Source organism: Salmo salar, chromosome 09, assembly GCF_965601325.2.
Source record: "Salmo salar chromosome 09, fSalSal1, whole genome shotgun sequence".
NCBI classification, from domain to species: domain Eukaryota; kingdom Metazoa; phylum Chordata; class Actinopteri; order Salmoniformes; family Salmonidae; genus Salmo; species Salmo salar.
The window spans coordinates 71,387,523-71,411,031 of record NC_138299.1 but is presented as its reverse complement, the minus strand read 5'-3'; the positions used below and the strand labels follow the sequence as shown (position 1 = coordinate 71,411,031).

General features: G+C 43.0%; 1 protein-coding gene across 3 annotated transcripts; it reads left to right on the top strand.

Annotated features, from left to right (window-relative positions):
• The first annotated feature begins 693 nt into the window (after window positions 1-693).
• Window positions 694-23,434, top strand: LOC106611641 (choline transporter-like protein 1). Of its 3 annotated transcripts, XM_082955887.1 has the most exons (16): window positions 695-1,046; window positions 1,791-1,880; window positions 3,117-3,259; window positions 9,792-9,928; window positions 11,011-11,104; window positions 11,602-11,771; window positions 12,613-12,702; window positions 12,905-13,071; window positions 13,480-13,666; window positions 13,957-14,125; window positions 16,051-16,207; window positions 17,069-17,152; window positions 17,285-17,422; window positions 18,014-18,250; window positions 19,120-19,221; window positions 20,443-23,434. In XM_082955887.1, the coding sequence occupies exons 1-16, from the start codon at window positions 1,023-1,025 to the stop codon at window positions 20,464-20,466; spliced, it is 2,013 nt and encodes a 670-aa protein (XP_082812013.1). In that variant the 5' UTR covers window positions 695-1,022; the 3' UTR covers window positions 20,467-23,434. The 3 variants fall into 3 exon arrangements, with proteins under 3 accessions (XP_014067535.3, XP_082812013.1, XP_014067537.3); XM_014212060.3 differs by having other exon boundaries at window positions 694-1,046; window positions 19,120-23,434; XM_014212062.3 differs by lacking the exon at window positions 695-1,046 and adding an exon at window positions 1,211-1,484 and having other exon boundaries at window positions 19,120-23,434.
• The last annotated feature ends 75 nt before the right edge of the window (window positions 23,435-23,509 follow it).

Genomic DNA, 23,509 nt, shown 5'->3' with positions numbered 1-23,509 from the left:
AAGGGAGGCCCAGGAAAAAGGTGGACAACCCGTATTTGGGGACAGACTACAGCATGCAGATAAGTCCTGGATACCGTATGAGAGTGAGGAAGGCGTTAATATATCTTTGTGGGGAACTTTTGAGGAAAAGTTTTGGGAAAAGTGATTTGTGGTTATTTTTTCAGATTGAAAGACATTAGATAGGTATGTCTACTGTATTCATTTAATTCTGATTATGAGTTTGTCAACAAATGAATCTTTCAAAAACGAAATAGGCAGTTGATAGAATATTGATCAAGTAGTTTAGGCTGGAGCGTCATCTCTTGGCTGATAAAAATGCATAAATGTATTAGACTCATGTGTATACTATGGGTTTATTAGGCTACTGTTCACTGTAGCCAATTTGGAATTAGATGAACAGCAATTGTCATTTCCATTGTGTTCATTTTAATTTGATAATCGTGACACAACATTTTTTTATTGGAACATGCCCACTTAGCTATTCTACAGCCATTTACAATTGTAATATGTGCATCATGTCGTTTTAGGCCCACAACATCTCTAGTTTACAGCATTTCTTATAGCCTGTTATGTACCAGTGCGTCATCATGTGTGGTCACAGTGGATGGACAGAAGGCGGGTAATACAACGACAAAAAGGCGGCGGGTTTGGAAAATCGCGCGCTCCGCCCAACGTCCCGCCATCCTCCTGTTATCTAGTCGCGTGCCAAATGCGCAGGCTCAATGAGATGAATGGACGCTACCTTCCTTTTCCGGCTGCACCTGCACAATCCCCCCAGGAAGTGTGGTGCGATAAATCCTAAAGTATTAATCCCTTATACCTGGAGGAAGGAGACCGATATTAGTATGCATTTCGGATGGAATATACCATTTGTGTCGCCTTTCTAATCTACAGATCGTTTAAATCGGCGCGACGCAATTAATGCGGGGTAAACATAATACCGTTAACTCCCTGCAAGTTTGGGTTATTGTTTTTCTTGCGCTGTAGCGTTGAGCTATTCGAAAATCGAACCCTGTCCTGCAATGGGATGCTGCGGTAGCACAGAGGTAAGATACCAATTCCCCCCCCATCCCTATGTTGCATTCATTGTTTTAATGTCGCAAATGGAACATAATGGAACGGAGGTTAGGCTACGCTGCTACATTGTTGCGACCGCTGTCATCCAATGACCATTCTCACCACCCCAGTCAGATTAGATAAGAAGCCTAGGCTATGTTCATCGGGGAAGGCTAGTGTAATCCTATTATTATCGAAACCGAAAATGAAATATTAGGCTGTAGCTTCATTACAATGGGACAATAATTTGTCTTATGGTTTTCTAGTGCATTACCACCGACGTTTCGTACGGGCTACCGCTTGAAAGCAGTTTTGCATACCATAAATAGCTCGTGAACACCGTTAGCCTTGTAAACAAACCTCACCTCTCGCAATGTGCGAGATTTGACGCTATTGAACGGTGCCTTGACAATGAAGCAGAGAGTATGGTTAAGTGTGATTTTTGTTTTCAACGCGAAGTGTAACGACGTTTCTTTACAGTCGGCCACAAATAGCCTTTATCTACGAAAATTAGATGTCAAAGTGAAATTGCGGGGGACAAAGGAAGTCAGAACTTGGCCTAATGACATTCACGGTGACTGCTAGACGGGGCGCGTTCCATTGAGGGACATTTTTTGTGGCATATGTGAAATAATATTTGTGTAGCCTACATTGTCACGATTTGAATTGACGAAGACGCCTATAGACTATTTGCTAATGTGGCACTGCCGATGTGTTGGTATTTTGTTTTCCAGAGGACAAAGAGAGAATGGAAACCCTTGGAGGATCGAAGTTGCACGGATTTGCCGTGGTTCCTTTTATTTACTGTTTTCTGCGTCGGAATGGTAAGTAGCCAGTATGCCGATTCATTTGACGTTTGCAAACAAAGAGCAATGTTAAAAACAGAAATGTATAGGTTAGAACACAATAGAGACAAGGCTCACATCAACGAAGACGTTTAACTTGTCATGACACTCTTTTTAAATGTCCAGCTGATTGTTTGCCTGACAAGTGTCACCTGAGTCAGGTTGCAACACTGCCTCAGTTCAGCCAGTTAGCTACAAGCATGCAGACATATAACACCTACTGAAGTGTAAAATTGAAGAGTACTTTGACTTTTGAGAATGGTTAACATATGGCTAAAATTTATGAAACAAACAAAACCCATCTGAAGAGATTAATTTACCAGTCATTTTCACTGCTGTTATGTTGTGAACACACTTCAACATCATGCAGCACTATCTATTACAGACATGGAATGACGTGTTTCTTGTTACGTACAGTAGGGGTTTTCATCGACGTAAGCCTATTATTTAGGAATATCAGTATATTTTATATTTGCTACAGCATATGCCTACTAGCCTATACTTCGAGTGAATATATCTTTTTGTTTGAATCTACAACTGAGTAAAGAGTGACTTGAAGAATGATGTTGAAAACACACACACACACACACAAAAAATAGGTTTTGGCCCATGTTTGCACTCAAGCTTTTTGCATTTGAGTAGCTTTAGATGCCAGTAGCCAGTTAGCTGGAAATTGGCTGTTTCAAATCCCGGTCCTGGCGAAGGAGGAAAAATAGGAATTTATTTCAGATGGTTTCCATTGCCTACTGTTTTGCCTTTCAAGCAAGACACTTAATACACCCTAAATAGTTCCAGGGACACTGGCACTGCACGGCAGATGACCCTGTGCCTCTCCCAAAATGTCTGGTGTGTTGTTTGGAGAGTAGAATAAGAATAGCTGTTGTAACAGATGGACAAATGAATTAGAATTCAATTTCTGTGATTTTAATTTGTGTACTTTAAAAAACACAGGTCACTTCAAGCTGCTCGGTCAGCAGGATTTGGCTGTTGGTGTTTTAGTGGTGCTTTTCATTAAACTATCCGTAAGCTTCGCAGTTAGACAGTCAGGATGGTACATTACATTTTATAGCTGTCAACAATGCATTTATACACAATCATACCCCACTGTCTCACACACACACACACACACACACACCACACACACACACACACACACACACACACACACACACAGTGTATTGAATTTGCAGCATTGAATGCTAATGTTTCTTTCAGGGGAGTATCTTTGGGTTCACCATTGCCACGGGGGGCGCAGCCCGCCTGGTCTTCGGATATGACAGCTACGGGAACACCTGCGGCCAGCGCAATGAGCAGATTGAAGGGGTCAGGCTGAGTGGACTGGATCAGACGGACAAAAAGTGAGTCTTACTTTCTCGCCCAACTTTCAATCTTACTCCTCTCTCTCCTATCTTTTTCTCACCTAACTTTCACTCTTTTAGCTCAGCGGCAGTGCCATTTTGCCAAAACCCACCACTCTGTTTACAAATACAAATGTTAGGGTGAATTAGGCCATTATTGAGAAATGTTAAGAAATAGCTTTGCCCCGTTGCTCATTGGTTCCATAGAAATGTCAAATTTAAATAATTTTACCCCTGGCCTACGGGAATCTAGCATAAATAAAACCTTGAATAAATATGCAGAGGCATAAGGACGTTCTGTCACGCTGAATTGTATGTACTTACTGCACACGCCGCCCTCGGAACACAGGTATTTCAGCCCACTTCATCTGCTGATTACATCCCCCCCTTTGGATTGACTGTGTGCTTAGTGCTTGGCTAGTGGTACAGACCTGTGAGTCATCAGCAGAGGGGCATTTATTTATTTTGGTTGTGCCGCTGAAGAGATATTAATGGTTTTGAAATCGCTTGGCTTGATGTTTTTCCCTTTAACGTTTGGATAGACTGATGAAAGAATGGAAGATGGAATTGTTCATCATTTGAAAGCATGATGCTAGTTCCTAATGAACACCCATCATGTTAATGTGTCTGGATGTTATGCGTTTAAGGTTCTTAAAAGATTCTAAATGCAGATGCGGCACTGCCAATGTTTACAGACGTAAGTTATAGGTAATCATAGGGTGTGGAGAACGAAAGTGGCTTGGTATCAGTTTGTGACAGTTAGTAAGTGAGCGGAGGAAGACGTTTCAGGAGTGGGTTCTGGCTGACACAAGGAAGGACCCTGTCACCCAACACTCTGATGTCATTGGCTGGGAGTCTCGGTCTCTATTTTGTATTTCTCTCTCGCTCTCTATTTTTCGGTCTCTCTATCTCTGTTTTTCTTTCTCGCTCTCCTTTGCTCAATTTCTCTGTTTATCTGTATCTCTCTCTCTTCGCTTTCTTTCCATACATCGTTGTTTACGGCTCTGTTTCTGCTGTCGGGTGGTGCCAACACCGCCTTGTCTCTGCAACACTTGGCTCGGTCTCCCCAAGGAGTTTTTTTTTCCCGCAGCAGTGGCAGTTTGCAGGGTGGGGGGCGATGACGACACTGCTCGCTCTTCCTTTGGAACAACCACAAACTGGCTGACTTGAGCATAACACCCACACAGTTAATTTGTGCTGAACTGTCTACAGTTCCATTTTAGAGTGGAGAGTTGTATCAACAATGAGTAAGCTGATTTCACTTGTAGTGTGCTCTTGATCCTTGTGGTAGGGTTGTGTAAAAACATGCCTGTGGGCAAGGCCATTTTGAAATGAATAACTATAGGGATATTGGACCCTTTGTTGTACATGGCTATTGTGTTGATTGATACCCCCGTGACTAGCCAGTTTGATAGTCACTCATTTGCCCAGTTTGAAATCATCCTCAAACCTCTAGTCCTGGGTAATAGTCTGTGTGTGTGTGTGTGTGTGTGTGTGTGTGTGTGTGTGTGTGTGTGTGTGTGTATTTACAGGCCCTCAAAAATGTATAGCGGCTTTATTAACTATTTATAAATTCAACATCTTTTTGCCCTTGATGACCTTTTTCAGGCTCACTGGTTAACCCCCCCCCCCCCCCCCCGGGTCCATTATCACCACAGAAGCCAACAATGATGTGCTTCATCAAAGTACCTTGACAGGGTTGGCCTATTGATATGACTGACACGCACACGGGTTGAATACAGGTGACCGGTATCCAGGGACATCCCGTCCAAGCTCCTTCCCGTTTCATGAGGAAAAATAATGACGGGGGACTCGTGGACCAGTAACATAAAAATGTATGCCGCACTTATGCAAAGATACAAGATATGCAGGTGTGACAAGCTGCATGAATTGGACATATCAACTCTCTGGCATCATTCATATATTAGACCAGTCTTCACAATGCAAGCAGCCTACCATATTTAGCCTACCGTAAATTCCGGACTATAAGCCGCAACTTTTTTCCCACGCTTTGAACCCCGTGGCTTAAACAATGACGCGGCTAATATATGGATTTTTCCCGCTTTCAATTTTTTACTCTCCAAAAAAAACACATTCTGTGACGTGCTCAGTTTTTTGGTGGCATGAAGCTTTCATTAGACCAATGAAATTGCCGAACGGGTTAAGGTCAAACAACTTTTTTGTTTACTGTTTAGATTAAATCGAGCGCTCTCAAACTTACCATCATTCTGATTACGGTAGTCATTTTGTCACCCTCATCATGGCAAAGACACGGAGAAATGCATATGATGCAGCTTTCAAGTTGAAGGCGATTGATCTGGCTGTTGGAAAATGAAATAGAGCTGCTGCACGGGAGCTTGGTCTTAATGAGTCAATGATAAGACGTTGGAAACAGCAGCGTGAGGAATTGACTCGGTGCAAAAAGACAAAGCTTACTGCTAATTTTAAATTTTTTGTTACAAGCTGTGTTTCGTTAAAGCCTATTTATTTTTGTTACAAGCCGTGTTTCGTTAAAGCCTGTGTAAAGTTCATTTGTTTCAATGTACCGGTAGGCACCTGCGGCTTATAGACATGTGCGGCTTATTTATGTTGAAAATAATATATATTTTTTAATTCAGTGGGTGCGGCTTATATTCAGGTGCGCTTAATAGTCCGGAAATTACGGTACTTAATGTAAAGTCTCCATTAGAAAACATCACTTAGTTGTGTAACTTCTATAAATTGGATTGCTGACTATCATGTGTAGGCTACAAGTGACTTCTCAACGCAGTTACTGAAGAAAAGGTCCATTTCACATTCACAAATCTCCAAACTACAGTGCCTTCAGAAAGTATTCACACCCATTGACTTTTTCCACATTTTGTTACAGCCTGATTTTAAAATTGACTAGGTGTAGATTTTGTTGGTCACTGGCCTACACACAATACCCCATAATGTCAAAGTGGAATTCAGTTTTACATTTGTTTTTTTACAAATTAATAAAAAATGAAGAGCTGAAATGTCTTGTGTCTAAGTATTCGATCCCTTTTGTTATGGTAAGCCTAAAGTTCAGGAGTAAAAATGTGTTTAACAAGTCACATAAGTTCCATGGACTCACTGTGTGCAATAGTGTTTAACATGATTTTTGAATAACTACCTCATCTCTGAACCCCACATACAATTATCTGTAAGGTCCCTCAGTCGAGCAATGAATTTCAAACAGATTCAACCACAAAGACCAGGGAGGTTTTCCAATGCCTTGCAAAGAAGGGCACCTATTGGTAGATGGGTAAAAAAAGCAGACATTGAATATTTAAAAAAAATATAATTGTATTTTCATTTAACTAGGCAAGTCAGTTAAGAACAAAGTCTTATTTTCAATGACGGCCTAGGAACAGTGGGTTAACTGCCTTGTTCAGGGGCGGAACGACAGATTTTGACCTTGTCCAACGCTCTAACCACTAGGCTACCTGCCGCCCCTATGAGCATGGTGAAGTTATTAATTACATTTTGGATGGTGTATCAATACACCCAGTCACTACAAAGATACAGGCATTCCAGTTACCGGAGAGAAAGGAAACGGTCAAAGATTTCATTATGAAGCAAATGGTTAGTTTAATTTAGTGATAGGAGAACTGAGAATGGATCAACAACATTGTAGTTACTCCACAATACTAACCTAATTGACAGTGGAAAGACTATACAGAATAAAAATATTTCAAAACATGCATCCTGTTTGTAACAAGGTACTGCTGCAAAAAATGTGGCAAACCAAATAAGATACAGTGTTATGTTTGGGGGAAAACACAACACAACACATTACTGAGTACAACTCTCCATATTTTGAAGTATAGTGGTGGCTGCATCATGCTATGGGTATGCTTGTTGTTAAGGACTGGGGAGTTTTTCAATGAGAAAAATAATAAATAAACAGAATGGAGCCAAGCACAGGCAAAATCCTAGAGTAAAACCTGTTTCAGTCTGCTTTCCACCAGACACCAGGAGATGAATTCACCTTTCAGCAGGACAATAACCTAAAACACAAGGCCAAATATACACTGGATTTGTTTACCAACAAGACAGTGAATGTTCCTTAGTGGCAGAGTTAGTTTTGTCTTAAATTTACAAAATAAATCTATGGCAAGACATGAAAATGGTTGCCTAGCAATGATTAACAATCAATTTAACAGAGCTTGAAGAATTTTGAAAAACCATAATGGGCAAATGTACAATTCAGGTGTGGAAAGCTCTTCGATACTTACCCAGAAAGACTGACAGCTGTAATCGCTGCCAAAGTTGATTCTAACATGTATTGACTCAGGGGCTTATCTAATCAAGATGTATTATGAATTCTAACATTTGTAGAAAAATTCTTTCTTCCACTTTGACAGAGTATTTTTGTCTTGATTGTTGACAAAAAAAAAATGACAAATCCATTTGAATCCCACAAAATGTGGCTAAAGTCCTGGGGTGTGAATACTTTCTGAAGGTACTGCAGCTTTGTGGTGCTGGTAGAGGCATATAAACATCTCACTGTGTGTTGTGCCTACAAACACGCTCTAAGAAATATACATTTTCAATATTGTTCCATCATGTTACAGTAACAAAAGCGAGTGCATGGGATTACCTAGTCAGATTCACAGGGATTTGGGACTGAATCTCTGCTACTAGGCCTATTTGTTTCTCTGTTTGTTTAGCTTTGAATCTGTTCCCTGTTCGTCGCCACAATAATCGGGTTATCACGGCGCTACAGCAACGAAATAGTGTGATGACTTTGACAGAACTTTGAGTTGATTAAATTGTGACTAATACAACAAACTTAGATTCCAGTCCATTTTTTTCATGTCAGATTTATTTTGTTAGTATTACATGCGTTTAAATAGCATTTCTGGTTCAAACAGGAATACCAGGATGGGTGCATACACATGGACAGGCGCTGTAGACAGATCACTGGATTTAATGCTGGCCCCAGCGTGTGTGTGTGTGTGGAAGATGGTTTCATTAGAAGGCTGTTTTGTCAGTTTGGGGTTTGATAAGGTTGATAACAAGGAGAGAACTCATACATACATACACACCTTGCCCTATCGGCCGCAGAGGGTGTGAGTTTTGACTGACGGCACTCGCCTCAAGCGCAACCACCTAATGCTGAACTCCGTTGAGAATGCAGCTGTCATGGGATTCAATTAAGGACTACACAGCTGTCAATCCTGTTTCTCTCTGTCGCGCTCTGTGCTTCCCCTCACTTCATAATCTTTCTTGGTAGATCTTCTCTTCATGTCATTAGACAGAATAACACAGCAGTGGTCTATAAAGTATTGCTTTCTTGGTGGTAGTCAGACATGGTTTGTCCTCAAGTTTTTGCCATTTCGTTGGTGAAAAAAGTCTAGCATCATTGCTGGTGTGGTTAAATGTAGGCTCAGTTGAGGTTGTGTTCGGTGCTGTATTCAGTCCTGCCCTCAGCAACCTTTTACGTGACCTACCTGTGCGAGGTATAGGCTAGTGTCACATAATGCGATCATTAGTGACAACAAAGTCAGCTTAAGGGATAACTGGTCAGGGTTTATTTGGCTAATACTATTAAGCAGCTCCTCACTCACAAGGCAGGGGCCAAACGTAAACAGTAAAATGCTGTAGGGCTATTCTTCTGGCCATGGCTGCTGGTTGATGATCCAGGATCAGTTTATCCAAGCCCGATCCTAACTTTAGCTGTTAGGAAGAACTGCCCTCGACTATTCTGATCAATCCAGAGTGACTTGATTTTCATATCGGTCTTCCTTTCAACCAGCATGTGTGCAGTGCAAACCACTGAGCCTGCTTATAAATCACCAGAACAGTTCATTTGGACTATGTTCACTTTAACCTGACCGAGACGTTTGTCTGGACCAGTGTAATTACACTGGCCTAGACATAGACTGGGCTTCACCAATGTAGACACTACTGACTTCATTCTCCCAGCATTGTTATGTTTGTCTATGTATATTTTTGTTCATGTTCAGCTTTTGTGTGCAACACCCAGGACAATTGCTCCTGCAAGTGTGTGTGGGCAGGCGAGGTACCCACCCCGTAGTGTATAAAATCACCAGACAGATGGACTACAGTGAAGGATTCTCTTATAAAAATGTCCTTGTTCCGTTCTCTCTCCGTTCCACTTGCCAAGTCCCATGGACCTGTTCCAACAGCATCAGCAGCCAAAGGCTCTCTTGTCTCGTGCCATTTGTTTTATCATATCTCAGTGAATAAGGTATTGTGGAGGCATTGTGCTTTGCTTTGTCCCCAAAACGAACAGGACATTGAGGGGAGGTGTAGGCTTCAGGACTTTCAGGTCATTTTGTGGCTTTTGTTTTCCTCTCTCAATATCACGTTCCCACGCCCACATTTTCACATTCCATTCTTTCTCGTGACTCATTCCTCATATCGGTGATGAGGGAAATGGATTTTATTGACAATGATCAGTAAACAAATTGCTGAAATTCTCACATCCCTTGTTACTCATTCCTTATGTAGGCGTTGATAAAGAACATCTTTGTCTTTTTTTGTTTGTTTTTGTCTGTAGATATGTGTTCTTCCTGGACCCGTGTAACATTGACATAGTGCAGAGGAAGATCAAGTCCATGGCCCTGTGTGTGTCCGTGTGTCCTGATGAAGAGCTGAAGACATATCAGGACCTCAAGCGGTTTGCCATGCACAACGGTGAGTAAAATGGGGGGCCCCCCGAGTGAAACGGAGTGAACACTGTCAGCGTTACACTTTTCTGCCGTCAAACCACACAAAAGCATAAGACCGACAGCGTATTGAACCATTCGCTGAGTCTCTCTTCCTCTCAGTAACTCTATTGGTCATGCTGTGGCCCCCGACACATGCAAGGTATTGATTTTGAAAATCTACTTGTCGATAGCGGGCATGTCATGATTTGTTACGAATTGAAGCTCTTGAATTTTAGTCGTCACAATCTCACACATCCGTATGTTTTTTTTAGCACCACAAATCTTTAGATGAGGAGGCATAAAATCAACTCAAGACTGTCCCGTTAGGAAAGCGTGGTATGAGGAGCAGGTGTTTCTCTTCCCCCATCAACAGAAGGCTACTAGGTCATCATTACAGCAGCCATCCATCACGTCATTGACAGTGACTCACTGCCATCCTATGGAACGACAAACACTTTCCACAAACGGTGACATGCCCGTGACCCTGTGTGCCATCGACCCCTTAATACTGTCTTTTCATTCAGCACACACACACACACGGTCTGGCACAGTGGGGGCACCTTGGCACATGTGGAGAGCGAACTAGATTAACAAAGGCACCATTAAGGACAATTTCACCCGTTGCTGTATGGGTTCTATTGTTTGTGCCACCCTAGCCCGTCCTTCAGCTAGGCTTGTGTGTCTACTGTCAGTACTGTATATATTTATCGTGACACACACACACCATGTATGCCCCCATGATAGACTGGACTGGGTTTATGTAATTTTGCTGTCTCAAGGGGTCTTGTGTTCTGATTCGACTGGCTGATTCTGAATTCCCGGGGCGGTGAGCATAACACCGTTAATGAGATTTTGAGGAAATGCGATTTCATCCATCATTATGCATAACCTGCTCAGTTGCATAAAGGGGAAATGATGGAATCTGGATCAGGATATTTTGGTCTAGACACGATATTGTGCAATAACTTTGATCACTTTTGGGGAGACTGAATTTCATTTAATGATCCTTGTGTTGCTTGGCGTGTTTTTATGGCTGCACTTTAAAAAATATTTGTCTCTTTCACTCAGGGTCGGAGCTGTGCTCCTACGAGCTAGCCGGCCACAAATATCCCAGCCTTCCAGAGAGGTTTGACAAATGTCCCAAACTTCCAGTTCCACCAAGGTAGGAAGACTTAACATTAGGGCTGCATTTCAATGTGTAATGTGATATTTCACAATTTTAAGTACTGCGATTTAATGTTCCAAACATATTGCTCACTATATGTCTACTACAGAGAGATGAGAGAAGGCATGAGAAAATGAGTTTTGATCAGTCATGGAAATAGGTGCTCACTATTTTAAAAAGGTGGAGAACAAGCAATAGGATGAAAAATACCTGAGTTTTGACGCAGGTACAGATCACTAGCGCTAGCTAACGCTACCTAGCGAAACAAAAAACTACAAATCAGTACTTGGATTCAAAGTATCAATATATTTTATTTAACTAATTGGTTATTTTCCCCCATCACTTATTTCAATAGTCTTAGACTGCTTCCTTTCCTCTTCTCATTCAGACCCATTTAAAGGACTTTCACTTAACCAGATGTGTAGATCAGAGATTGTTTTAGAGAACCTCCCAGGTCATGTGACATTTGACCTCTACTTCGCTCCATCCCACAGCAAATCTTTCCCGGTGTTCAACCGCTGCACGCCGGTGGACATCTCCTGCTATGCCAAGTTTGCCGAGGCTGTGGTGACGTTTGTGAGCGACAACAGCGTGCTGCACAGGCTGATCGCTGGTGTGATGGCCAGCAAGGAGATCATCGTGGGCCTCTGCCTGCTGGCACTAGGTGATGACCTCATCTGCAGGTGTTTGTTGTCAGCAGTATCTCAGGGGGAGGCTGGATAGGTATAAGCAATATGGTGACATCTCCACCAATCGGGGTTAAGGTTGAACTACTGCCATTACTATCCAATTATTTCAGATGGAGAGCCAGGGCAAGGGGATACGGGCTGTTGCTGGACAGGGCCTCAGTCTCTGAACCCAGTGGGAGTGAATAACCTGACTCTTCATTGTATTTCTGGGGCCCACTAGTCTCTGAGCCTTCCCTAATGTGAGCCAGTAAAGAATAAGCCTGCATAGGAAACATCTGTCCTGCTCTAGTGCGTTCTGCTGATTTCTCCATATCGGTATGATGTGTCAGTACACAGGCAGTTACTGTAGGTCAGACATGGACGGTGGAGAAATGCAGCGCTGGGTGGAAAATACAGCAATGTCATCACATCTTTGAGTCTCCCTTGAGACTGTAGTCCCTCTTTGGAATGAGAGGAAGAAGGCTTGAAGGTAAAGGGCATGCCATGGGAGCCATGAACTTGTCCATTTGTGAGTTAAAGCTGACACCTTCAGAGTACATGTGGGTTAGGGTTGGACAAAGTTCTCCTATGTGTCGATTCAAGGACAGGTTTATTTTTTTATATTTTTTTGTATGCTTTCAATGTTGGAAGGAAAAGGATTTGAATATTGTGAGCTGATCCTTACTTGGGGAACTCCTGAGTGCTTATTCATGATCAGTTTTGATGTTTTTTGTGGGGGGGGGGGGTAGGGTTGAGGCTGAGGGCAGGGTTAGCTGATACTAGATTTGTCTTTTTAAAGGTTAGTTTAAGTGCCGTTGTGCCTGTGTTGTGCTGCAGTGCTCTCCATGATCCTGATGGTGATCATCCGCTACATCTCTGCTGTGCTGGTCTGGATCCTCACTGCCACGGTGGTCCTGGGCTCTCTGGGTGAGCTCACTTCCTGTCTCTCCTGGCCTTACTTCCTGGCCAGGGTTTTGATCAATCAAGGATAACTGAAAACAATGACATAGAATGAATGTTAAGTGCAAAACTATGATAATTCTTGGCTGTTCCTCTTTGCATTTAGCAGTGTGCAGCTGTTCAATCTGTCAATGATGCAGCACCTTAAAAGCAGCCTGTTTTTCTGTAGCGGGCACAAGCATTCTGTGGTGGCTGTACATAAACCACCGGTTAAATGTCAACGAGACCCTATCTAAAGAGACCACAGAGACTAAAGATGTTAAGAAGGAAGCCGAGATGTCCAGGGACTATGCCCAGGCGCTGCTGGTGTACGCCATCGCTGCCACTGTATTCACAGTGAGTACAGTTAGTGTTTGTGTGTGTTGAAAGGGAGACTGGGGGCAACCAAGCCTTGTACGTTGTGGGTGGGGTGTTGTGACATTTTTGGTTTGAATGCCTAGTGCTGCTTTGAAATCTCAAACTCCTGGCACTGCCCTTTTTTTTTTCTCCTTACACCCTCCTGGTTGACTCTCACCTTCTTTTCACTCTCTCTCCTCTTGGCCATCTTCCATTTGTTTTCTCTCTCCTACCCTTTGTCTTCCGGTCTCTTGTCTTCCGATGTCCCACCTTGCTTTTTTCTCTTCACTCACTTGCATCCTTTTCCCACCTTATCTCTCTCCCTCTCTTTCTACCCCTGAAAGTCTGCTTGATTATCCCCTTCCTCTCTCTCTTCTGTTGTCTCATCCTCTGATTCACTCTCTTCAGGTGATCCTTCTCCTGCTGATGCTTTTCATGAGGAAGCGCGTGGCGCTGACCATCGCCCTGTTCCACGTGGCTGGCAAGGTGTTCATCCACCTGCCGCTGCTCACCCTGCAGCCCTTCTGCACCTTCCTGGCACTGCTCCTCTTCTGGCTCTACTGGAGCCTGGTGCTGCTCTTCCTCGGGACCACCGGTGAGGGAGGGAGGGTGTCCCGGGGGCGCAGGCAGGCAGGCAGGCAGGCAGTGGTCCTCTTTTGAATGTGCTTGAAGCGAAAAAGGAGAGAGGAAAAAGGGAGGTATAAATAGGAGAGGGAAGGGGAATGAAAACAGGAGAGAGGGAAAACCTCTTTACATAGGTAAGTGATTCATTCCAACACAACAGGACACTGCACTAGTATGGTTCAGTTCACTAGGTTGGCCTTATTCAGGAACTTTTCCAAACTAGTCCCGACCACTAGACTGAGTCTGACATGTCCCCCTCAGGGAACCCGGTCCAGAACGAGGAGACGGGTCTGACAGAGTTCCAGCTGACTGGGCCTCTGCAGTACATGACGTGGTACCACGCTGTGGGCCTCATCTGGATCAGTGAGTTCATCCTGGCCTGCCAGCAGATGACTGTAGCTGGGGCTGTGGTCACGTACTACTTCACAAGGTCTGGTTCAGAAATGTTTTCATGATTTATGTACAAATGTATTTATTTGATAGGATATTGGCTATAATCATGCTTAGTAACAATATTTGATTTTATTGTCTGTCACAAATTAGCTTAACCCATAAATACCTAGATTTTTTTTTTTATCACAGAGATATAGAAATTAGAGAGAATAACAGGAATGTCAATTTAAACTTCTCTCTGCCCCCTCCCTTCACTGTCGCTTCATTTAATTTACTCATATTTTTTGAAGATTGTTATTCTTACACTCATATAGTAGTTAATACAAACTGAAATCCATGAGCATACAAAATATTAATGGATAAGGGCAACAAAATTAAAAAAATAAGCGTAAAAAAAGTAAATGTCCTGCGTTCTTAAAGGTCCTGCACAGTCATCCTATTTCCCAAGTAAAAATAGAATGACCAAAACATATTTTAAAATGCTCAGAATTGAAAAAATTATACCCTTTCTCTGGGTATAACAGGCTGAGTGGGCAGGGAGATTATATTCATATGAGCTCACTTTGACTGCCCACTCTTTGAAACGCTCTTGTGGTCGTTGCCAGGTAAACAATGGGCCACGTCATTCAGAGCTTAAATGGTATATTGCACCTCAACCCATTTCTCTGCAAAATGCTGTCATGGTCAACAGAGCTGATCATGGACTGTTTAGATGTCAGACAAACAGCAGCAATACTCAATTGTATTTCTATTGTTTTGTAACTAATTACATAATGCAGTAGTGCCTTTCCCTTTTGCCCTCAGAACAGCCTCAATTTGTCGGGGCATGGACTCCACAAGGTGTCAAAAGCGTTCAACAGGGATGCTGGCTCATGTTGACTCCAATGCTTCCCTCAGTTGTCAAGTTCGATGGATGTTCTTTGGGTGGTGGACTATTCTTGAAACACACGGGGGACACTGTTGAGCATGAAAAGCCCAGCACCGTTGCAGTTCTTGACACAAACCATTGCGCTCGGCACCTACCCTACCCTGTTCAAAGGCACTTAGATTTTTTGTCTTGCCCATTCACCCTATGAATGGCACACATACACAGTCCATGTCTCAATTGTCTCAAGGCTTAAAAATCATTATTGAACTGGTCTCCTCCCCTTCATCTACACTGTTTTGAAGTGGATTTAACAAGTGTCATCAATAAGGGATCTGTCATGGAATAAGCAGGTGGTCTTAATGTTGTGTGTGTATAACTCCTATTTTATTTTGAATTGAATGCAATATATTTTGTTCTTGTCTATAACTGTTCTGTACTTGTCGTGTATTTGTACGTTTTATGTACACCTCAGGAAGAGTAGCTGCTGCATGTGCAGTAGCTAAATGTAAGTCTCTCTGGATAAGAGCGTCTGCTAAATGACTAAAATGTAATTGTAATGAGATCCTAATAATCAAAACGCTATTACACACTGGGCTTCTGGCCCTCGATCTGGAGAGGGCATGGGACAGGTGGATTTCTTGTGAAGGACACTGATAGGACCTTGCACTTGGCAGGGTTCAGTGACATTCTGCTTGAATGAGCCCATGTGTCGAATTTGTTTGGGGCCTGCTGTGGTGTGCTGACGTAACCTGTTGTGCACGTGTGGACCAGATTTTAGATCGCCAACATATTTCCACCTACTGTCGATTGCCTAGGGACGCGCTGTCAATGACAGCAAGGAAGATTTCCTGGAGGCACGCCTTCCGTCAGCTCCTGCCAGTCTGACAGGCTGTCTCGGTAGTGTACCTGTTTGCGGCCGGTCACAAAACTGCAGCGCCACGCAGTGAGGGGGCAGGTCTGACACCCAGTCCAATGGCCACGGGTTGGTGGCTTTTTGTCAAAGGCCTCGGAGAAGTCAGTGGTGACGAGGGTGGTTTATGGTATTCTCTCTCCCGCTACCCTTCGTCGTCCCCCCCCCCCCACCCCCATTTCAGGGACAAAAACAAGCTTCCGGTGACACCCATCCTGTCGTCAGTGTTGAGGCTGATGAGGTACCACCTGGGCACCGTGGCCAAGGGCTCCTTCATTATCACCCTGGTCAAGATCCCACGCCTCTTCCTCATGTACGTCCACAACCAGCTCAAGGGCAAGGTAACGCACACCGTTTACGCTCTTCTCGCTCTTCCATCTCCCTCTCCGTCTTTCTGTCTCTCATTTTATTGTATGGAGAATAATAAAATGCTGTCCTGAGTGATGTGCAAGCTAATCAAGGCTAGCTTTTTGGCTTGTCAACAGTAGATTGAAATTGCAGTCAATGCCAACATGTTTGTGGTGTCAAATCAGTTGTGACATGGCATAGGCTATAATGACTTATGCCGCCTATCTTTGGTTGATCCGTTTAGGACAGTTTACAGAAGAAAATGGAGGGAAAATGTTTATTGTAAAGTCCTATACAGAGTTACAATGTATTTTAGGTTCAGAGAGCTGTTTGGGTTTGGTACGGTGCTGACGATTTTTAGGGTTGTTGGTTTGGATCATAAATTAGACATAATGACGAGATTTGAACTGTTACTCATTTAGGATAAACACATTAGATAACCACATTACGATATTATTATCATGCTATTTCTTATAGGTATTCTGCTTTATTCTCCTTGGTGGGTGACGTAAGCTAGTGTCTTGTCCTTAGCCTGCTGTTTGTTGTCACGCCCCAAGTGTTGTTCATTGACTTGATCAATGGAGAGACACCCTGCAGTACACTGAATTGAAGGGATAAATTAACATTAGAGCTCTGAGAGGGGAGGTAACTTTACATGAGTGATGCTCCGAAAGAGAGCTTTAAAGTTCGGCACAGCAATCTGACTTTGGGTCTACGCCTGCTTCTCTTTTGGTTTAGCGTTGAGATGTAAGACAACCAAGTTCAGGAGCTCTGCGGGGGAACATTTTTCTAATCGATTTATCCATTTATTTTTTTTAAGTAGTGCACCTCAGATTCCTCTCTCTCTCTCACAGGAAAATGCATGTGCTCGCTGCATGTTGAAGACCTGTATCTGCTGCCTGTGGTGTCTGGAGAAGTGCCTCAACTATTTGAATCAGGTAGGCGCTCTTTCTTTCCCCCTAATTGGCTCATTGTAAATAAGGATGGATGAAGAGATGTTTTGTATCCAGCTTGTTCGCTGTAGTGACTGTAGTCTCTCTCGCTCTCGCTCTGTGTGTGTGTGTGTGTAGAATGCGTACGCGGCGACAGCCATCAACAGTACCAGTTTCTGTACGTCGGCGCGCGACGCCTTTGTGATCCTGGTGGAGAACGCTCTGAGGGTTGCGGCCATCAACGCTGTTGGAGACTTTGTCCTTTTCCTTGGCAAGGTGAGGGGGCTGCTGGGATAATGGAGGGCTTCAGAGTAGTGGACATTCATCCCTATACTTACAATGGATTTTTGTATTTTACCCCCCTTTTCGATCTTGTCTCATCGCTGCAACTCCCCAACGGGTTTGGAGAGGCAAAGGTCGAGTCATGCGTCCCCTGAAACATGACCCGCCAAATCGTGCTTAACACCCGCCCACTTAACCCGGAAGCCAGCCGCACCAATGTGTCGGAGGAAACGCGTTCAACTGACGACCGAGGTCAGCCTGCTAGAGCGCCCGGACGACGCTGGGCCAATTGTGCGCCGCCCTATGGGACTCCCGATCGTGGCCGGTTGTGACACAGCCTGGGAATGAACCCGGGTCTGTAGTGACGCCTCTAGCACTGCGATGCAGTGCCTTAGACCGCTGCGCCACTCGGGAGTCCCCCTTTACAATGGGCTTTTTAAGAATTAAGCTGTTTCAAGAATTAAAATGGGGTTGACTTTTGTAAGAGGATGGCTCTGCATTAATGCAGGATGTAACCAATGCAGTCAGTCGTTGTCATCATGTCACTGATGCATATCTTCTGTGCTTGTATGTGTGTTCGGTCAGATCCTGATCGTGACGTCCACAGCGTTCGCCGGTGTACTGTTGCTTAACTACCGGCAGGACTACGCAGAGTGGGTCCTCCCCCTCATCATCGTCTGCCTCTTTGCCTTCCTGGTGGCCCACTGCTTCCTGTCCATGTTCGAGATCGTAGTGGACGTGCTCTTCCTCTGCTTCGCCATCGACACCAAATACAACGACGGCACACCGGGCAGAGAGTTCTACATGGACAAAGCCCTGATGGTAAGCTACGCGAAGATATGGTGTACTGGTGGGATTTAAAAAAAATGTATTTATCTATTTCCACATGTATGTAGGAGTGTGGTTTGTTTATTGGGATGGCTATGAGCAATTCTCATGACAGTAGAACGGTATTAAACCTGACATGGACCAAAAATGGTTGATCTATGCAAAAAAAAATCTGAGTGTTGAGGTCGTACTGTTCATTTAAGTTGTTGAACACACTGTTTCTTTATCTTTGTATCTTCCCCCTCACTACATGCATCTTTGGATGCTCCATTTATCCTACAACTCAGTCATCCATGGATGAACATGTATTCAAAATGTGGCATTGAAATTATTTTCTTCCGTAACCTTATGCTCTTCTTTTGGGAGAGCTGTCAGCACACTTGTCAGGCATATCAGGGGGAAAAAAACCTCACAAAATATGCAAAGTGGCTTGTTTCATGTAGCACACAACCTTGAACATTTAATGAGAGGTAGTGGGAGAAATCAGAAGGGAGCCTTCTTGACTGGAGTTCTCTGGATGGATGTTTAAAAATGTAGAAGCTGAAAGGAAATTGAAAATATTCTTTGTTTGGGACTCAGCAGCAGCTCCATAATATATATTTTTTTTATATAAATAGGCCAGAATAGCCCAGTTAGAAATGTTAGGTTTAGGATGATATAAGTTGCAATACGCAACTTATGTGGCACTCATAAGTAATACGGAAATTAGGAATATAAGTTTTTGCTTTGAAACTTAAGTACCAAGGATTCTGTGGTTCAATGATGAAGGAAATGCATTCATATGGTAAATTAAGCGTATATTAACCGACACGGGTGCGTTTCAGCACATGGTATGTGACATTGCTTTCCATTCCCCCCTGCAGGAGTTTGTGGAAAACAGCAGGAAGTTGGAGCGGGTGGCGGAGCGAGGGCGGAGCCGGCCCACTGAGGTGGTGTCGGTGGAGGGGGCGGAGATGAAGCCCATGGTGAGTGACAGCGGAGGGGGCGGCGACGTGGGCGGAGAAACTGAGGCGGTGGGCTGGGGCTTGGATGGAGGCGGGGGAGAGTGGGAGGAGCTGCAGGAGTTCCATGTGTATTACCTCCTGGCAGGGGTGCTGGTGGACTGGGCCCTGGGGGAGCAAAGTACCGTGGTCCCCTTGATCCTGTGCCTGACTGAAGACATGGTCCTCTTCTTCTTCGTCTACCTGCCCACCTCCACACTCTTCCTCTTCGCCACGCTGCTCCAGCAACCCTCCCCCGCTGTCGTGCCTCAGCCACAACCGAAGCCACCTAAACAGTCTGCTTCGCATGCTAGCTAACGCATGCTATCTAATGCACAACCACGACATCACCCTCATCTCTACTAACTATTTTCTCACCTAACTATTCAATCCCTTTCAGTTTTTTTTCATCTCCTGGCTATCTTGAACCTGAAGTGTACATTTTGTTAGCTTTTTTTTGTTGCCTTTTCATCACCATGGTGCTTTTTGGTAGAGAAGGACATGTCTGGTAGTGCAGATAATCAGCTGTCAGCTTAGAAAGATGGGGGCGCAAATGAACACAAAGGAAGCATACGAAATGAACAGTCCGCCCCCCCCCCCCCCCCCCCCCCCCCTCCCAAAAGTAAACAGCAGTGAGCAACAACAATGGCAGTTTCTTTTATTTTTTTTATTTTTTTTTTTCTACCAGGGGCCGATGGGGAGATGGATGTATGACTCATATTTCCCGTCTAATGTAGCGTGCTACTGGATTTCCTGCCGGAATTATTTAGACAGCTGTTAGGAGCTACTGAAGTTGCCAACTCTGTTTTACTTGTAGATTTGGCCTTTTCTTATCTCCTAGATGCACTCAGATAGCATTATGGGTAAAATGATTATTGTAATTTGGTAGTTATAGAGGTAGTATCTCCCCTAACAGTTTAAAGTAATAAGCTATGTGTATTTGTCATAATGCACAATCAGTGTTGATGATGGCAGCAATTCAGCTTTTACACAGGTGTATCCCTCAGCCCTCCTCAATGTCCAGCCTTCAGGGCACAAGATGGACCTCCTCACCATTCCACTGCATGGTGTCCATTTTTTAAATTTATTTTCATAACAGCTTGGAAATGGATCTCACCCTTTTTTTCACCCATTCCATAATTTTGTTAAAGACTGCATGCGATACTGTGAATGGAGTAATAACACTTGAATGACTTTGCTTTCCAGGCTCCAGGAACAAGTTCAGCTTGACCAAAATCACCTAATGGGACTTTTTAAAGACATTCCAAAATGTTTATTTTTACCAATGTGTAACATGTTTACTATGGTTTCACTCCAGGGAATACAATATTTTAATAAGAAACTGTTAAAAAAACAAAAAACCGATGTAATGAAGCACTTTATATTGAAGCGCTGCATATTTTAAATACCCTGCATATTTTAAAAGGCTGATGCATTTTTCGTAGTGATGTCCTTTTTTATAAGACTAAAAAAATAATTGCCATCTAGTCGAACACAGTACTAAAATGTATTGAAACACTTTGGGTTGGACATTTGTCATGCAATGATATAGCACTTAGATGTGTTTTTAATCAACCACTGAAACTTAAGTACGTTAGACTCACGTTTGCATTTGAATTGTGCGCAATGTAAGAGTTTTTGTTTTGAAAGTAGGTGTATTTTTACCAGATTACAGCGAACTTCTAAACATTTTTTTATTTTTTAAAAATCGCTTCCCCAAGGCTGGCTGTGATTATTTATTTTTCTTACATTTTTGGGATGTACAGAAACCGAGGATGCGATCATACAACTGTGTGTAACAGCAGGGGGAAGACCACTTCTAGTTCCCATGGTTTGGAGGGACGCAGAGACAAAGTTACTGCCGATTGGAAGTTTATCCCCCTTACACCTAGACACTACTTCTTAGCTATACAAGGGACCATGAGAAGTTTCTAGGTGTAGGGACTAGGGCTGCGGCGGTCATGAAATTTTGTCAGCTGGTCTCATGGTAATTGACCGTTAATTAACATGAACATGTTTTGCATCTCCTGGCTTCCACACATAGCCTACAAGCCACTGATGCAGACCTTTGGAACATCTACAACATTTAAAAAAGTCTAAATCTATTTAATATAGCCTACAGGTCTAAATAAACATGATACACAGAAAATGTAGTCTATTTCAGAAGAACAGAATAACATACTCTGAATTGTCTTTGTTTGACCCTGATCTGACTATGCTACACTTCACTAGTGTACCTACTAGGTACTAAGGGTTCATTTTGAATTGGACATGACATTAACAGAGAGAACTATCCAGAAGGCTGCAAAGTCTGTTGCTTTTCTTAGAACTCAACCAATTGTGCCCTAGTTTATTGATTCACTTGGTTTATTCATCAAACCAGTCAGTCTTTATGTGGATCGATGGACATTTGACCTAATTGGAGTCCTCTTCCACTGTTGTGGGAAGTCTCAGTAGAAAGCAAACTCAGACTTTGTAGCCCTCAAGCAATAACGCAACACCTTCAGTATTTACCACTACAAAAATGTCTTCCTACTTGCACTACAGTTTTTCAAGACAAACGGTCCTGGCATAGCGATAGCATCTCTGTGATGTTAGGTGAGGGGGACACAAACTTGCACTTTGCCTTAACCGGTTCCATAGGCTGCGCCCACTATGTTATTGGTTAGTGATGTGACTCCCATAAGTGTATAATGGGGGGTAGAAGTGCTGTAAGCCTTAAAGTCTCCTCTTCTTTTTGCAGTAGATTTGTGTATTTGATATCCAGAGCACTGAATTCATCGACGCGACTGAAGAACAACTGTCCCCCCTTTTCTTATTATATTGATCTTCTAAGTCAGAAAATGCTACCTTTTTTTGTTTATGTGAAGGGGTTCAGAATGGTATGAATTGCACATTATGATGTATGCAGTTATTTTCTAATGGGAGTTTAATAATGTGTTGACAAGACTGAATAGTATTCTGAAACTTAAGTGATCCCGGTGGATATTTTCATTGTTCTTGAAAGGTGAGGTGACTGTTCACATGATAACCTTTCATTTTCAGCCTCTCGTGTGAGAGAACAAGCGCCAGCCGTCCTTCACAAAAACAACGTTTCAAGATAGGAAAACTAAAGTATTTTGGTGCGCTTTTCTAGACCGTACACTAGGATTTGCCCAGGAAATATTAAGAGCATGCATATGAAGGTCAACCCGAATTGTTGCCACAGTAATCTAATGCGCAAAGCATGTTAAGAATTGCACTAAGGTGGTATTCATTTCAACACTGAGCTCAATTTCAGATATCTGTAAAATAGTTAAGTCTAGCTTGGTCAGTCAGTACAATTATAGAGATTTTTCAGAGGACAAAACTTTCCCAAGTGAGCAAACTTGCCCTAAAAGACGCCTAGTGCAATCAAGGAATCTACTTATGACACAGGGCACACTACTAATAACTCTGCAATTATCTGGGTATGTGTATTATAGAAGACCAAGATTATGACCATCGGGCACCTCCAGTCATAACCCATGCCGTTCTGTTTGCCAAACTGTACCAGTCGATGCACACAATAGGAAACTCAAACACTGACAACTTGGACAGAGACGTTGTTGCGCTAAAGGGGGGAACACTGACGGTGTGTTCATTTTTCAGTTCTGGTTTTTCTTTAAAACATTTTATTCGCCTGTAAAGCAAGCTGCTCTGCCAACAGCGGAGACGCGAGGCTTGATTTGTCAGCTTCTATTGGCGCAGAAAGCCCTACCACTTGGAAGAGGCAGTATTGTTATAGCCAGTAGCTACTCTAAACGATGGACCATTAAACAACCTGCATGTTTTCCGTCCCGGTTTTATTCTCGCTCCCTTTTTAGAGCGAGCCATCAATATGTAGGGTGTGAATATTACGGCATTAGATCCACGTGACTTAACTGATAGAACAATAGCTTTACTCAGCAACAAAGCCACTGTTTTTCGAGATGAGTCGACCTCTTCTTCATTCTTGGAAACAAACTGCGCGTCTATTCTTGTCACACAGGAATGGACAATTCCTAGAAAAAGATACTGTTATGAATAGGCAACACATCAGTTTAATTGTCTGGTAACACTAGCTTTTAGCTATTTCTCTGCGGTAAGGTTGTTTAACATTGGACAATGTTTGATTTTTATATTTATTATTTATGTATATTTGTTAAAAAAAGATAAAGGTAATAAATTGGAAAATGTACACTTGTCGTTGACTGTCTTAATTGTACTGTACATTTATATATACTTTTGGCCATATCGTATGTGGACATCCTCG

Coding starts and splice junctions, on each gene's coding strand:
- LOC106611641 (XM_014212060.3), top strand. CDS start 1,023: ATGGGATGCTGCGGTAGCACAGAG. Junction 11,772..12,612: donor CCTCTGCCTGCTGGCACTAG/GTGATGACCTCA, acceptor GTTGTGCTGCAG/TGCTCTCCATGATCCTGATG. Junction 17,423..18,013: donor TTGTCCTTTTCCTTGGCAAG/GTGAGGGGGCTG, acceptor GTGTTCGGTCAG/ATCCTGATCGTGACGTCCAC.